The sequence below is a fragment of the Gouania willdenowi genome, chromosome 5 (genome assembly GCF_900634775.1).
Source record: "Gouania willdenowi chromosome 5, fGouWil2.1, whole genome shotgun sequence".
Classification (NCBI taxonomy): domain Eukaryota; kingdom Metazoa; phylum Chordata; class Actinopteri; order Blenniiformes; family Gobiesocidae; genus Gouania; species Gouania willdenowi.
The window spans coordinates 16858337-16872969 of record NC_041048.1 but is presented as its reverse complement, the minus strand read 5'-3'; the positions used below and the strand labels follow the sequence as shown (position 1 = coordinate 16872969).

The following is a 14633-nucleotide window of genomic DNA, read 5'->3' as shown; positions in this document are numbered from 1 at the left end:
TTTAAGAAGTCAAAGATGACTGACTGTAACTTCATGACATCACTTCAGTGTAATAAATGTAATTATATTCCATAATAAAAGGCATTTCATTCCATTGATAACTACTTCCGACGGAGGCCGAATGATAGCAATACAGATTGAACACATTAGTGCAGGGGTGTCAAACTTATTTTAGTTTCGGGGCCAAATATGAAGTAGTTTGATCTTTAGTGGGCGTGAAAACGAGCAGTTTCAACATTAATTTCCCCAAGTTTGCACTTTAAACAACGTATAAATGATGCATAAAGCATGTAAGGTGCCAACAATATTCAGGCGACAAGTGACATATCAGTCGCTGCAGGATTTTCTCTTTTAAATAGCATTGATTTTGTGACCATTTTTTATTTAATTTGGGGAAATTGTGTGAAATAGTAAATGTATTATTATTATTGTTATTATTTTTTTTTAACAATTTTGGAATTAAATGGACTGCAGTTACGTAATAAAAGCAGGGGAAAATGGCGATCCTACCAAATATTCTGAAGATTCATTGAATTTGTGTATTTAAAAGGGCAGAAAAATAATTTCGACAATAATTTATGTTTTTTTTTGTATTTTTAACTTATTCCTGCAGACCAAATTTGATGGTCTAAAGGGCATGTGCATGACACATGTGCATTAGTGGTTGTGAGCCAGTTGTGTTTCATTAACAATATTTGCTTTGTGTGTTTTGCTGTGCAGGGATGGTTCAGTCCAGGCCAAGTGTTTGTCTTGGATGAATACTGTGCAAGAAATGGTGTCCGTGGATGTCACAGACATCTGTGTTACTTGCGTGACCTTCTGGAAAGAGGAGAGAGTGGAGCCATCATTGACCCCACTCTGCTTCACTACAGCTTTGCTTTTTGTGCCTCCCATGTCCATGGTAACAGGTGTGACCGCATCCCGACGTCAGTTATAAATACACAGGGAAAATCATGCTCATGAAGAAAATGTAACAGAATGTTGACTTTATGGAATATGTCATCAGATGATTAATATCACGGTATAGGGTAGATCAGATTCCTCTAAAATTGCCTAGATACTTTGTGTTTTGTTTATTTATGTTTTTGACATTTTTATTATTATTTTTTTTTAAACATTTCTGTTTAACATTGTTGGAATGTGTTGTGTGTTATGTTATGTTGTTAATCTTTTGCATATTTCTGTTTCTATTTTTTTTTTTTGTTGCTTCATTGCTTTTATTTTTCTCTTTGTTCTTTGTTGCCATAGTCTCTCACTGTCTATATGATTCATCCTTCCCTGTGTCCATTAAAGTCAGAGAGGGCAGCAGTTACTGGGGGCCGCTGGGCTATGAGGCCCTAATACCTCCAAAGAGCTCCCAAAGCCCAGATGCTCGCACTGACTCTAAACAAGCTCGCATGTTCAAGTTTAGAAAAAGAAAGGAGTCCAAAATACCATTCAATCAAGGGCAAGAAAGGTGAGACATGGCCACTGTTTTTGTGTGGGGGAAGGGGGAAAACAACAGCAGTCAGGTTCTCCACAAACAGAACATTGTCAGACTCTTGAGGGCCATTTTTGACTCTGTTCAGAGGTAGAGTGAAATTACTGTCAGCAGGGGTTCAGCAGATTGATTCCTGCGGGTGTTGATCCTCACAGGCCAGACGGGCTGAGCACAGTGAAAGTGGATGAAAAGGAGCGCTTTGAAGACATTAAGGAGCGGCTGCGTGTGCTGTTGGAAAACCAGATTGTAAATTTCAGGTGATTGCAAATTCTTTATCAGAGTGTTTCCCTGAAATCACTGCAGGTAGTTTTGCTCCATTGCTACTCCTTTGATTGGGTCTGTTTTTACAGATATTGTTTCCCCTTCGGTCGTCCTGAGGGTGCACTGAAGGCTACGTTATCTTTGCTGGAGAGGGTGTGTAAACGCACAGTGTTATAGTTTCATTTATAGCTGATTTTTAGTCAACTAAATGACATTAAGATTAGTTGTCTAAATACGTGTTAAATATATAGTCGAATAAAATAAAAAGCATAAGAGTTATACATTTTGTAAAGATTCAATTACCATTTGTTAATATGATGTGGGATATTATTAATGTTTATAAATACACACCAGGGTTGGGGTCAATTACATTTTTCAGTTATAATTATGTTTTCAATTACCCATGTTCAATTACATTTCAGTGATGATTACAGTGACCAGCATTTTCCCAATTACGATTCCATAACAATTTTCTACCCTCAGAGAGTCAATTGCAATTACGTTCTCAATTACGAAAGTGCAATTACAATGAATCACAATTACTGAGACTGAAATAAATAACCATTATAAAAGTTAACTGTCCTCATGTTAGCATCTCTTATGATAAGGGGTCCTAAATCAGCTGTTAAATACACTAAAAACAAATATGTATCATCTTGTAATTTATTTCCTATATTGGTTACCTTGTTAGGATTCCTAATCAATGAAAATATAGATTTTAACATTTTTGGTGTGGGCGTCACAGCCTTTTTTGTGTCAATATACACCAAGATTTCAATGTACTTTAAATGGTAAAATATGGGAAAGCTTGATATGAAACATATTTGAATAATTGTTAACTACATATGTGTAGAACTGTACATAGAACTGTAACATGGTTCCCCAGTTTTGCGTTAAATTGTAATTGCCAATTTTTAAAAAGTTTTTTCATTACAATTACAATTACAAAGTCAATTACAATGTATTTATGATTACGACAGCAACAGATTTTTGAAATTACAATTAAAATTAGGCCATAAATGTAATTATCAATTAAGAAATTATAATTGACTCCAACCCTTATACACACAGACAGATTTTATGTGATCAATGCATAAGATTGTGTTTACGTCCGCAAACACAATCAGCTTACTTCATATTGCAGTGTTTTTAAACCTTGGTGTTGGGACCCCATGTGGGGCCGCCTTGAATTAAAATGGGTTCGCCTGAAATGTCTTGTAATTGGTAGAAAGAAAGAAATAAAACGTAGGTAAAAAGGGATTCAAACTATTATTATTTTTCAAATACACATCTCACACACACAATAAATGTCAAATAACTACTGGTATATCTATATATTCAAATATGAATCTAGTTCAAATAAAATGCAGTATAACAACATTCGAGGTGGCACACTTGTCACTTTGTCACTAATCCTGGCTACTCTGTATTTGTAACACACTTTAATAAACATTATCAAAAAGAAGAAAAAAAATGTCTCTGGGGTCGCCGTACATTTGTGATATCTAAATGGGTTCACGAGCAGAAAAAGGTTGGGGACCACTTGACCCGCCTTCCATGCAGCAACAGTAGTTCTCATTGGATACCTTTCAATAAAGAACATTAGTTCTAAATGGATTCACGACCCACGTGAAGATTATAGTTTCACTTTTAATAGTTAACAAAAATATCACTCAAGTTTTCATTCTAACACTGTTTTGTTTTATTAATTAGTCATAGTCTTGTTATTGTCACTTTAAAACATGTAGTCGACAAAAACTAAACATGGATGTTTTTGGTCGAAAAGTTTACACTGCAAATGGAAAGGGTGGCTTTGACCTGGATATTTAACTGCTTTTTTGTGTGTTTTTTTTCAGGTCCTGATGAAGGACATTGCAACCCCAGTGCCACCAGATGAAGTAAAAGGAGTTATCCGCAAATGCTTGGAGCAGGCTGCTCAGCTCAACTACCAGCGGATCAAAGAATATGCTCTAATTGAAGGTAACACAATGCAGCATCTTTTTTTAAAAAAAAATGGGACGGAGTGGTTGTGGTAACCACAGACTATACTGTAAAGCTTGTTATTAAGTCTAAAGCATTCTCTCTTTTGTATGCAGAACCACATATTCTCCATTAGTGGTTGTGTGAGCTGAAAGTATAGAAAAAAGAAGGAAAAAAAAATGTTTTTCATAATGTTTTTTTCTGTGTTTCCAGCGTTAAACTGGTACTGTTCTAAGTATTTGTCTCACAGTGTGAATTCTCTTGGTATATGGTATATATCTGTGTCCCTATCCCAGATGATTTGTGTCAGTCACTTCCTGTCTCTCAGTGCAATAACTCTCTCCTTTGTTTCAGGCCTGCTTTAGCTCTGTGCTGTTCTGTAGGTCAAGTTGGCTTTTGTGTAGAGGTGTGTGAGTAAAAATGCATTCAAATCCAAAGCCCTGAAATTTGTTGATGTGCCAATTTTTTTTCTTTGTGCCCTGACTATTAAAGCTGTGTTCTAAAATACGCCCCGGCTTCTGATGGTAGAATTTGGTCGACTGTGAGTTCAGGTTCACTGAATGGTCTCTCTGACTCCCAACTCCCAGTCGATGCACACACTCCGCTCCCACTACGTTACCGTAGCTCTCACCTCCCCTGACTGGTCCAGCCCAGTCTGCCCGCCCTACTTCACCCCCCCACCCCCCCACCCTCACCCTGCCTTGATTTACCAGCAGCCCCCATGGTCACCTGTGTCTCTCGTTCTTGTGGAAGACCTTTATCACTCTCTTCCTCACTGTCTACACCACTTTTTTTTCTTCCTTTTATTGCAAAAATCAAGTCACTTGATTAAGTGTCTTTGACTAACACAATCAATGCTGTGATTGAACATATCCAAACCAGCATTAGTCATCTGCATGTGCTTTGTGACACAGAAATGTGGTATTTCTTAATCGGCATGGATTACAAACAGAACACATCAAAAACAGTAAGACACTATTGTGTCTTATTGTTTCTCTTTGCAGAACATGCATTAATATGTCATTTGTGTATTTCAATACAGAAATCTGATGTGGTTTATGCCTTGAAAGAAATCTCTCAGGCTACTAAAGATACTAAGGACTCAAGCCTTATTATCTTTTCATGCTGTGTGAATTATTTCCTCCTGTCTTTCTAAGTTAAACCAAACATTTGACTTACATGTCGGGCCTCCTGCCCCAACAGAATATCATTTGACCGGGGCAGCCCTCCTCTTTTCAGCTCCTGCCCTCTAGCCTCCTCACTTCTGACCCGAGCCTCATGCATGCCCCGATCCTTTTTTATAGGAAAAAAGAGGGAAATGTATGAGCACCCTGTCTTCTGCTTGGCGTCTCAAGTGATGGATTTAACCATCCGTGAGTACCTTCATCGTCTCTCCCCAGTCTTTCACCTCCTCTTCCTTTTTTTTTTTTGAATTGCTCTTTCACCTCATTACCCGTTTGCACACTCTTCAGGAATCTTGTTCCTGTCATGCTTATTTTTATTTTTAATTTTTATTTATTTCTATCTGTGCCTTTGTCTGTGAGAGTGAGTGGAGAGCACACCATTCAAAATGATCTGAGTAGCAGCACTGAATCAGTCTGGGTTCCTCTTTTAGGCGCCATCTGTGATTGACATGAATGAGCAGTTTGGTCTGTAAGCTTCTTTCTTTTGGTTGGATGCACATTCCTTTGACTTGAATGCATTTTTATATTGCCTACATTGGTATCTTCTCCAGTCATTTGGTCTGATCGTGTGTCAGTGATGTGTTCTGCTGACCAGGTAGGCGCACTTTTTCACTGTGCCACCAAAGAATGAGCATTTGTTGCTGAAGAAGGATTAAAAAAAAAAAAAAAAAAAAAACACGGTTAGGTCGTGTGGACTGAAGCGCTGCAGTTTGTCCTGTCTATGATCAATGTAGCTGTTTGTGTGTCCTACCTGTTTACAAAAGTCAATGCCGTGTCTGTTTGTTTGAAAAACATCAATTGCTTTAAATTCCACTTTTCCACAGGCTGACGTTTCAATGTTTCTTTTTTTATACTGTGTCGTGTTGTCTGTGCCGTTCGTCTGTTGCTTAGAGAGCGAGAGCTCACTCCCTGGAGCCGAAAAACCTTCCCAGCAGATTTGTTTTTGAAAGGTTCACATGGTGCTGAGCAACACGTCTCTCCTTCATCCCTGTACCTTATAATACTATAGTCATTTTATCGCTAAACATCTCCTTTTTATCTTTTCTCTCCCTTCTTGCTGAAGTTGAGAAAGGTCAAAAGGATCAAAAGGATCCAGGTGAACACATGTTAAGCTTAAAGTTTAGTTACACGTACATGCACATGCACAGCACACATGCAAAGGCGTCAGCCTCGACAAACTCACATGTTTATTTGTGAATAAATACATAAATGCATGACTTAAGATAAAAAAAAAATACTGCACACTTTATTTCAAGCATTTTATAGTACTTCAGTATATTTGGCATGCCATTAATTTAAAACATGTTGTTAACAAGGATTTACTCAGGGATTGTACTACTTTATATTTCACTCAGTTTTTTGAACAATTTGATTTTTTAAACCTTAGTATGCAACCATTTAAACTGTCACATTACATATATTTTATATAGGTATATTGATACTAGAGCCAGTCACAGTAAGGTAATACAATCCCTTACAAAGAGTAACACATATATTTACGTACAATGTAATAAAAAAAAAAATACACGACATAAGCAACATATAAATGTAACCATCACAGAAAGCAACACAAATAAGCATACATTTCACCTCAAGGTTACACTTGATAATGAAAGTGTATGCAGATTTTTCCTTGTCATACCATATATGATAATATATGTTTAATTAAAAGAATAACAAATAAAGTATATTTTTCTGGTGTCAAGCAAAAACGTACCTAAACTTTTGTATAAAACGTTTTAAAAAGGCATCTATCAGCATTCAATAAAAAAAATGTTAATTATAATTGGTTTCCTTCAATAAAAAATCCCAAATGTACTTTATTTGTCCGATTTATAGGAAATCTTCAGATTACTCCTCTTGCTGTCAGGTTAGATTATGACCAGATATTATACAGTTACTGCATTAATAAACAAACAAACAAAAAAACCATGTGATGTATGCATCAACAATGGCAAAAGTTATCTTTAAACAATGGCTCGGGTCCATAAGTAGTAATAAAAAGAGAATATCAAGAATTGTGTGTCTTCAGCCAGCAGTTGCGTTTTTATGTCCTTTTAATTTCAGATTTGTGTAGCCATTCAATTCCATGACTCAATAAAATATAAATCATGCTGCATAGTCACACTGTCTGAATAATCCCATTTCATGACATGTAAATGTATTACATGTTCATTCTGTCAGCGACAATTAGTCGTCTTTTGGTTTGAGTCTAAGATCAGAAGACAAAAAGCCAGAATTCAAGGGCGGATTTAGAAAAAGGATGAACAGGAATCTTTGAGTAGATTTATTAATTGCTTTACAAAAAAACCTGATTTATTCATGCGTCCATAAGTATTGAAATGTTTGATTTTACACTGAGATGTAGCCGTACATCTAATTAGCTTTTGGTTTTGCTTAAAACTCTCTGTCAAAAAATTCCCAACAACCAACACTGCACTATAAGGCAGGTATTTAAGATTATTCCGCAAACTATATATATATATATATATATATATATATATATATATATATATATATATATATATATTTATTAATATTGTTTATTTATTTTTTTAATTCACCAAAGTCTAATGAAGCACTGAACAAATTGTCGCCATCTATTTGCATAAACAAATCCCTTTTAAATTAAAGAGAGGATTTTTTTTTAACCGGCTCCTGTCAGAGCCACGATAAACGCGTCCTAGCAAGATTGATTTATAATCTTCACAGATTCCAGGTTCGGAACCAAAATTTTCAACGTTAAATTGGTAACACTTTACTTGAAGTTCTAAACATAAGGACATTACACCGTCAATATTATGATATGACACATTAGTATGAATAAGGTGACATGAAGACTGTCATTAAGTGTTTGTTACCCTAACCCTACCCCCTAACCCAGGGGTGGGTAACTCCAGTCCACGAGGGCCGGATTCCTGAGACTTTTAGATGTGTCCCTGCTCCAACACCTGGTTGAAACAGGAGCAGGGACACATCTAAAAGTCTCAGGAATCTGGCCCTTGAGGACTGGAGTTGCTCACCCAGACCCCAGTAGATCCCCCCACCAAACCCAGAAAATGCCAACATAGCTCCAAAAGTCATAATTTAGCAAATGACGGCCTTCATGACACTTTATTCATGCTAATGACAGCGTAATGTCAGCCTTATGTATAAAACTTCAAATGAAGTGTGACCGAAATTTCTTACCAATTAAAAATAAATAAAATTTGAAAAATCCAACCTCAGGAAGGGCATGTGAAGGCCACATATGAACGATAATCAATCATTGAATGAAACGTACGTAGGATGACAAAGGCAGACAAAAGTTTCCAAGGAAACCAAACAAACTAAAGTAAAAAGTCAGCGTTGTTTTTTACAGTGCATATTTTTAACTCCATATCATGTGAGCTCTTCATAGTTCCGACTCATGCAATACCGCTTTGTAATCTGCATGGTGTTGACGACACATTGCACCTCCATCTCAAAGCCACTAAAGTCCGATCACCCAGCAAACACATCAGCTCTGTTGCTTTATGTCATGCAGCCCAAATTTCTCTCTTGAAGCTAATGATAACACACATCTTAGTTTCTTCACAGTGTAAGTGCTGTGATAGACTTATTTTCATAAGCTCCACCTTCTCTGAAACCCTTCTTTGTGCTTAACTAACCACTCATCCCTCACCCTCATCCCTTTGTCTCAGAGAACGCAGGCCGCTTAGTCACGCCTGCCAAAAAGCTGGAGGAAACTATTCGCCTGGCGGAGTTAGTCATAGAGGTCCTCCAGCAGAACCAGGAACACCACGCGGAGGTGAGTGCGACCCCCTCCCCTTCCTCTCCTCCTCAAAGTACTTTCCCTCTATACTCTCATTCTTATCTCGCTCGCCCCGCAGCAGTGAGTTAGTCACATTATCAGGCCTCTATAAATAAAGCTGCTTTCATCTATGAGCAACCATATAAATCCCGTCAAAATATCATTTCAAATTGGAAAGCTGAGCTCCAATATGTGTTGGGCAGAGCATGGCTGTGTAGAATCAGACAGAGAGGGAATTATAATGTGTGAATTTCATTTTAATTACAGCCCACATCATCAAAAGTAATTGCTGGGATCACTGTTGCAATAGTGAAAGTGTAATAGTATGTGATGGTCAAAGTGGATTATAAGTTGTTCATCAAAGAAATGACAATATTTTCAGGTTTATTTGATCTTCTTTAGTTTGTCTTTGTACATTATTACATAATTCATGTCCGATATAATAACATTTGTAGTCTACTGACATTTTGGAGATAAATGTTTATTGTTAAACTAGTATTTTTCAATTGTTTCTGTACAATTTAAAACGTATTGTGTATTCAGTTAATATATGTTTACATAAATCAGTCTATTTGAGATTAACGTGAAATAATCAAGAAAAAAAAGACATTTGTCTATTGTGAACATGTAATACTAGTCATAAACACACATATATATGTATAAATCCATGCAAACACAATACTGCGCTCATGGGGGATACAAAGCAAATTCAGGAATGTGTCATCCACAAATTATTTTAATAAATATTTTTGAAATGTAAAACTTTTAGGAAACTTTAAGGTGAAATCCACAGTCACAATTAGTTACTATTATTTCAGAATTGTATCATAGGAAACAAAAATCCACTAACACAACTGAAATGTAAATTTGTGAAGTTGTAAAACAATTTGTGCATGAATATTTACTGGGAACACTCAATTTGTTTCACACGTAAAGTTTGCGTCCTATTAGTGCACTAATATTTACATTATACAGATGTTAATAATCAATTCAATTTTTCCTTCAAAAGAATTAACTTTAACTTTTTTTTAATCCAGGCTGAATTTATTACTGTTTTGCGTCACAAATATTAAATGTTTTTTATATTATTATATTTTATTGATTAGTTCACTTGTAAATAAATAGTTTCCTTGCAACAGTTTAACAACATTTCAGCCACCAAATACATACTCAACATATAAAATCTGAGTGTAGTTTAGTTTTGCATCCCGTTTGTGACTCTGAAATGCACATGATCCAGTGTGGCCTAAAGGATATGCAGATAAAGCAGATTTATTTTATCTCTCTGAATATGCTTGACAGGCGGCAGTCACAAGTTCTGGAGATCAATCGGTACAGTATTTTTATTTTTCATTCTTGTTCCTCCTCAGTCCTCATCACGACCCTTTTTTACGGCATGTGTGCCCCTTTTTTAGGCAGAGTAGAACTGTATCAAAGGGTGGTTTGCAGGCATTAAGCTACCAACAGACTTTCTCCAAACTGAAATGCACAATAGCTTGCACAACGTACCTGTTACCATAAGCATGTTCATCAAGGCCATAAGAGGTTTCCTTTCTCTCCAAGCATGCTGAAAACAGTAAATTAGCTAAAGTATGCTTCATGTGAACCTTCAAAGTGTGATCCACCATGAACATTTGTTACTCCTTCATTCAACGATTGATTTCTTAAAGTCTGCACTTCCTCAGCATTACGTCTCCAGCTTCTCCTCCTCCTCCATTCCTCCCTGCTGTCTCTCGTAGCTGACTAAACGTGTCAAAGAAATGCCTCCAATCTAAGTTTTTGTTTTGTACATCTCCCTGTGTCCTCACTGTCATATGATTGGTGACTGTCCAAACAGGGGAAAGAGGTATGTAGTCCGGTGGAATTTAAAAACTCCCATAATGCTCTGTGCATGTTAAGCAGTTGATTCTCCTTTCCCTATAGCATTGTGGCCCTACCCCTGAGAATGGTCTCACTTTGCCTTGAAACAGTTCTAGCCTCTGTAGCTGAACTCAGGGTCTGCCATTGAGTTCTTCAAAGGTCGGAGAACACGTTGTCTGGTGACCTTTGAGGGTTTCTTCTTTGCCTTACATTTGTAGAACAATTATTACTCTTCCCTTAACCCTGAACAAATCGTATTTCCATGAATGTGAAGGATAGGTGCATTGTGATTGATTGTTAGGGGTTTTAAATGTCATTCTGGTAAATTTTGGGGATTGTCCAGGTAAGTAAGCAGGTAAGTTAATCATTGACTGCCATAGTAGGGATTAACCAAATGGAAATGTATCTCCTTAAGTAGTTTTTTTTTCCAAGCATGCAGCACAATTTTCAAAGATTAGGTTTTATTTATGGTACTTGGCAATACGCGACTCTTGTTGATAAGCAAAAAAAAGTCAAGCCAAGGCTGCCAGCAAAGCAACTATACGGCATCTGAGCCGTCAAAGGGTGAGAAAGTCCTGACTGGGCTAAAAAGCTGTCAGCTGAACGTCAGGCACTTACTTAACTAATTGAAATGGACATTTTTCAACACGAGAGATGCTGTGTGCTGCAGTCTGTGGCGCGCATAGACAAAAACGTGCATGAGTCACATTCACGTGGAGTGGGCTGTTTGTAAAGTGAAGGCTGGACCCCTGATCTCTTCAGAGAGAAAGGCATGCAGGGAACCCCGTGTTTGCATGAGAATGGCCTGACTTGGACATTATGAGGCACTGATATGTACCAGTATAGACAGACTTTTGATTTGACCAACTTTCAAGCCTCCACCACAAAGAGTTGATAAAATGCACAAAACACTTACTATTCAATTTTACGACGGCGTATTAGGGCCACATCAAAATAAAAATAAAACTGAGCACCACAAGATTAAACTCGTAATATTTTGAGAATAGAGTCATAATTTTATGAGAATAAAGCCGTATCTTAAAAAGCTTGTAATGGTACAGCGATCAGAATTACCTGTTGAAGTGAACGCAACTAACTGAGGTCGACCACTTCTATGGCAGTTCCTGAAAAAAAGCCATAATTTTATTAGATCAAAGTCGTAATATTTCGAGAATAGGTCCTCCTTCATAAAAGAGGCTATTTGCTCTAAATAAGTCTGGTTCTTTTGTCAGAACAAAAGCAAACCTCTGCAACAGTGGCTTTAAAGTCCTTAAAATGATAGTGTGGTGATGATGGGCCGAAGGGCTCAGTATTTCACCATGTGTGAAACCTAAATAAAGTATAATCTCACTAACTTTATTCTCGAAATATCATGAATTTAATCTCAAAATATTACGATTTTGTGTTTGTTTCGACAAAAACCAGATTTTTGAGCAAATAACCTCTTTTGTGAAGGATGAACTGGCTTGAAGTGGTTGACTTCAGGGCTGTAGTTGTGCTCACTTCACAGGGGATTCTGAGTGCTATGCAATTTCCAAGTTTTTTAAGATACAGCCTTATTCTCATAAAATTATGACTCTATTCTCAAAATATTACATCTTAAATCTTGAATTATTACAACTTTGATCTTGAAATATTCCGACTTTAATCTCGAAAAACTATGATGTTATTAAGATAAGACTTTATTCTCATAAAAATACAACTTTATTCTCGAAATATTACGACTTTAATCTGGTAGTGCCCAGATTTTTTCTTTATTTTAATGTGGCCCTAATACGCGGTCGTACAATTCAGACAAGGTTTGAGATTAGTTTTTCACTACTTTGATTTGTTGAGCATACAGCTTTAGGTTTATCAGAAGCAATCTGAACAATTCCACAAAATTCCACGGATTGAAAAAAAGCAAAAGTATCATCATATTATTGAACATAGAAATGTAAACTAGAGTGCAGGTACACATGTGGTGGTGATTGCTCATGATAAACTGAGGTTAATAGGACCATTCCTGCTGTTCTGGGCTTAGTAATGTTCTCCTAACCTTGATCATATTTTGGTGTTTCCTCTCTGTATCTCCAGGCCTTTGCATGGTGGACAGACCTCATGGTGGAACATGCTGAGAACTTCCTGGCCCTCTACGCCATCGACATGGATGCTGCGCTGGAGATCCAGTCCCCTGAGAGCTGGGACAGCTTCCCTCTTTTCCAGCTGCTCAATGACTTCCTTCGCACAGATTGTAGTTTTATTTATTTTTTTACTTTTCTGATGTAATTTTTGTGTGTTCATGAAAAACTTATTTTAATACCTTTTGGTTTTTGATGTTTTGTTTTGAAAATAGATCATCTGTGCAATGGAAAGTTCCACAAACATCTCCAGGATCTGTATGCACCTCTGGTGGTTAGATATGTGGATCTGATGGAGTCCTCCATCGCACAGTCAATTCACAAAGGCTTTGACAGAGAGTCCTGGGAGCCTGTAAAGTAAGGACCATGTCTCTTCCGTGAGGCTGTGGGATGGTTGGAGATTAGTTTTCTGTTTAGTTAACAGAACGATTGTGTGGAGGCTGAATATTCTCAAGCCGTATCTTTGGGTTCACATGTAAAGAGTGAGCCAGATGAACTAGTTTGATTCTTTATTCTGAAAATATTCATTGATTAATTATTGTGTGCGTAAGAGAAAATATATATTGACACTCTGGGGTCAGTCACACAGCATTTTTGTTGTTTTGTGTGTCCTTATGTTCATTGTGTGTGCATATTACCATAATAAATAGGCATCCAGTTTTCTCTGTTGCAGTTATATTTCATTTGTGACATAAACACATGTGCTTCTTACTGTTAGAACTATATTTAAGCTCTATTCAGGTAAAAATGATAATTCCTCAGTCGTTTACTCATTTTTTCTATCTTACTTTGCTTTTCCGGCTCACTGCATTTAGAATAGCACGTGTGTGTGTGTGTGTGTGTGTGTGTCCAGAGTTTTTTCCCCTGAGAAATGTTTGTATCACACGTCTTGTTTATTTGTGCTGCCGTATGTTCCTGTCTTCACCTGTTTTTTCGATTTGGCTTTTCTGAGAAGTGAAACATGGCTCTGCTCCCATTTCACTGTTATGGATTCTTTTTTTCTTTCTGTCTGTCTTTTCTACAGGAGTTTAACAAGTAATCTGCCCAATGTGAATCTACCAAATGTCAACCTCCAAATTCCCAAAGTACCAAATCTGCCAGTGCCAGTAGCAGGACTATCAGTTAACCTTCCACAAATGCCTAGCTTTTCTACCCCGTCATGGATGGCTGCTATATATGACTCTGAGTGTGTATCCAATGAGTTTACTTTAGAATTATTGATAAAAGACAGAGTAACTTGGTATGAAGATGTCCCCATGCATAACATTTTTAAAGAAAAAAAACCAACAAAATAGAAAAAGCATGTGATTTGAACTCAGACATTTAGTTCAAACCCGGTTTGACACGCCATGCTGTTCATGTTCATGCCAAGGTGACTCCAGGTGGGATTAAACTAGACGGGATTCTGCTTTTTGAAATGAGAGGCTGAAATGCTCTCATTTGTCTCAACTTGCATGCCGTTGAGTTGAGGTGTGGAGATACAGGCCAAAACGGATTAAAACAAAGCCTATCCAAAGTGTGAGGATGATTGGAGATTTACTGAGCAGGAAAACTGATGCTCATTTGAAAATATTCATGAGAGAAAACAAATGTATCTCCAAAAAAAAAAAAAAAAAAAAAAAAAATGCTATCAGCAGACATTTGCTTTAATCATCACTTTGCAGACTGTATCTGGCCCAAGGTGCAAACTCTACCTTGACCTCCTGCCTGCGGTGTGTTTGGGAGGCTCAACATTAGTGAGTTGGAGGCATTGATGCAGAGACCTCAGAGTCTCTGTTGTCATGTTTCCATCATACATGCTGTGTGTGTAGAGCTTTCCCTATATTCTGCCCTGCTTATAGGATAGTCACTAGGTGTGCATGAAATGATTGGTTTTCTTCTAGGAGTCCCACTATTTAACGGACATGGACCCTGAGAGAGGGCATGTGATGACTGAAGTCATTCTAAGTGCTTTT

General features: G+C 37.2%; 1 protein-coding gene across 15 annotated transcripts in view; it reads left to right on the top strand.

Annotated features, from left to right (window-relative positions):
* cadpsb (Ca2+-dependent activator protein for secretion b) overlaps positions 1-14633 on the top strand; it is an 89058-nt gene that overhangs the window by 65328 nt on the left and 9097 nt on the right. For 2 of the 15 annotated variants that reach the window (XM_028447441.1, XM_028447444.1), the window contains 11 exons: positions 721-908; positions 1636-1737; positions 1831-1894; positions 3598-3721; positions 5026-5094; positions 8589-8695; positions 10001-10030; positions 10536-10544; positions 12635-12791; positions 12894-13035; positions 13703-13864. In XM_028447441.1, coding sequence (XP_028303242.1) covers positions 721-908; positions 1636-1737; positions 1831-1894; positions 3598-3721; positions 5026-5094; positions 8589-8695; positions 10001-10030; positions 10536-10544; positions 12635-12791; positions 12894-13035; positions 13703-13864 — 1154 coding nt within the window. Of the gene's footprint in view, positions 1-720; positions 909-1635; positions 1738-1830; positions 1895-3597; positions 3722-5025; positions 5095-5968; positions 6002-8588; positions 8696-10000; positions 10031-10535; positions 10545-12634; positions 12792-12893; positions 13036-13702; positions 13865-14633 lie in introns of all 15 variants that reach the window. The other 13 variants (XM_028447450.1, XM_028447448.1, XM_028447446.1 and 10 more) reach the window with 9 other exon arrangements.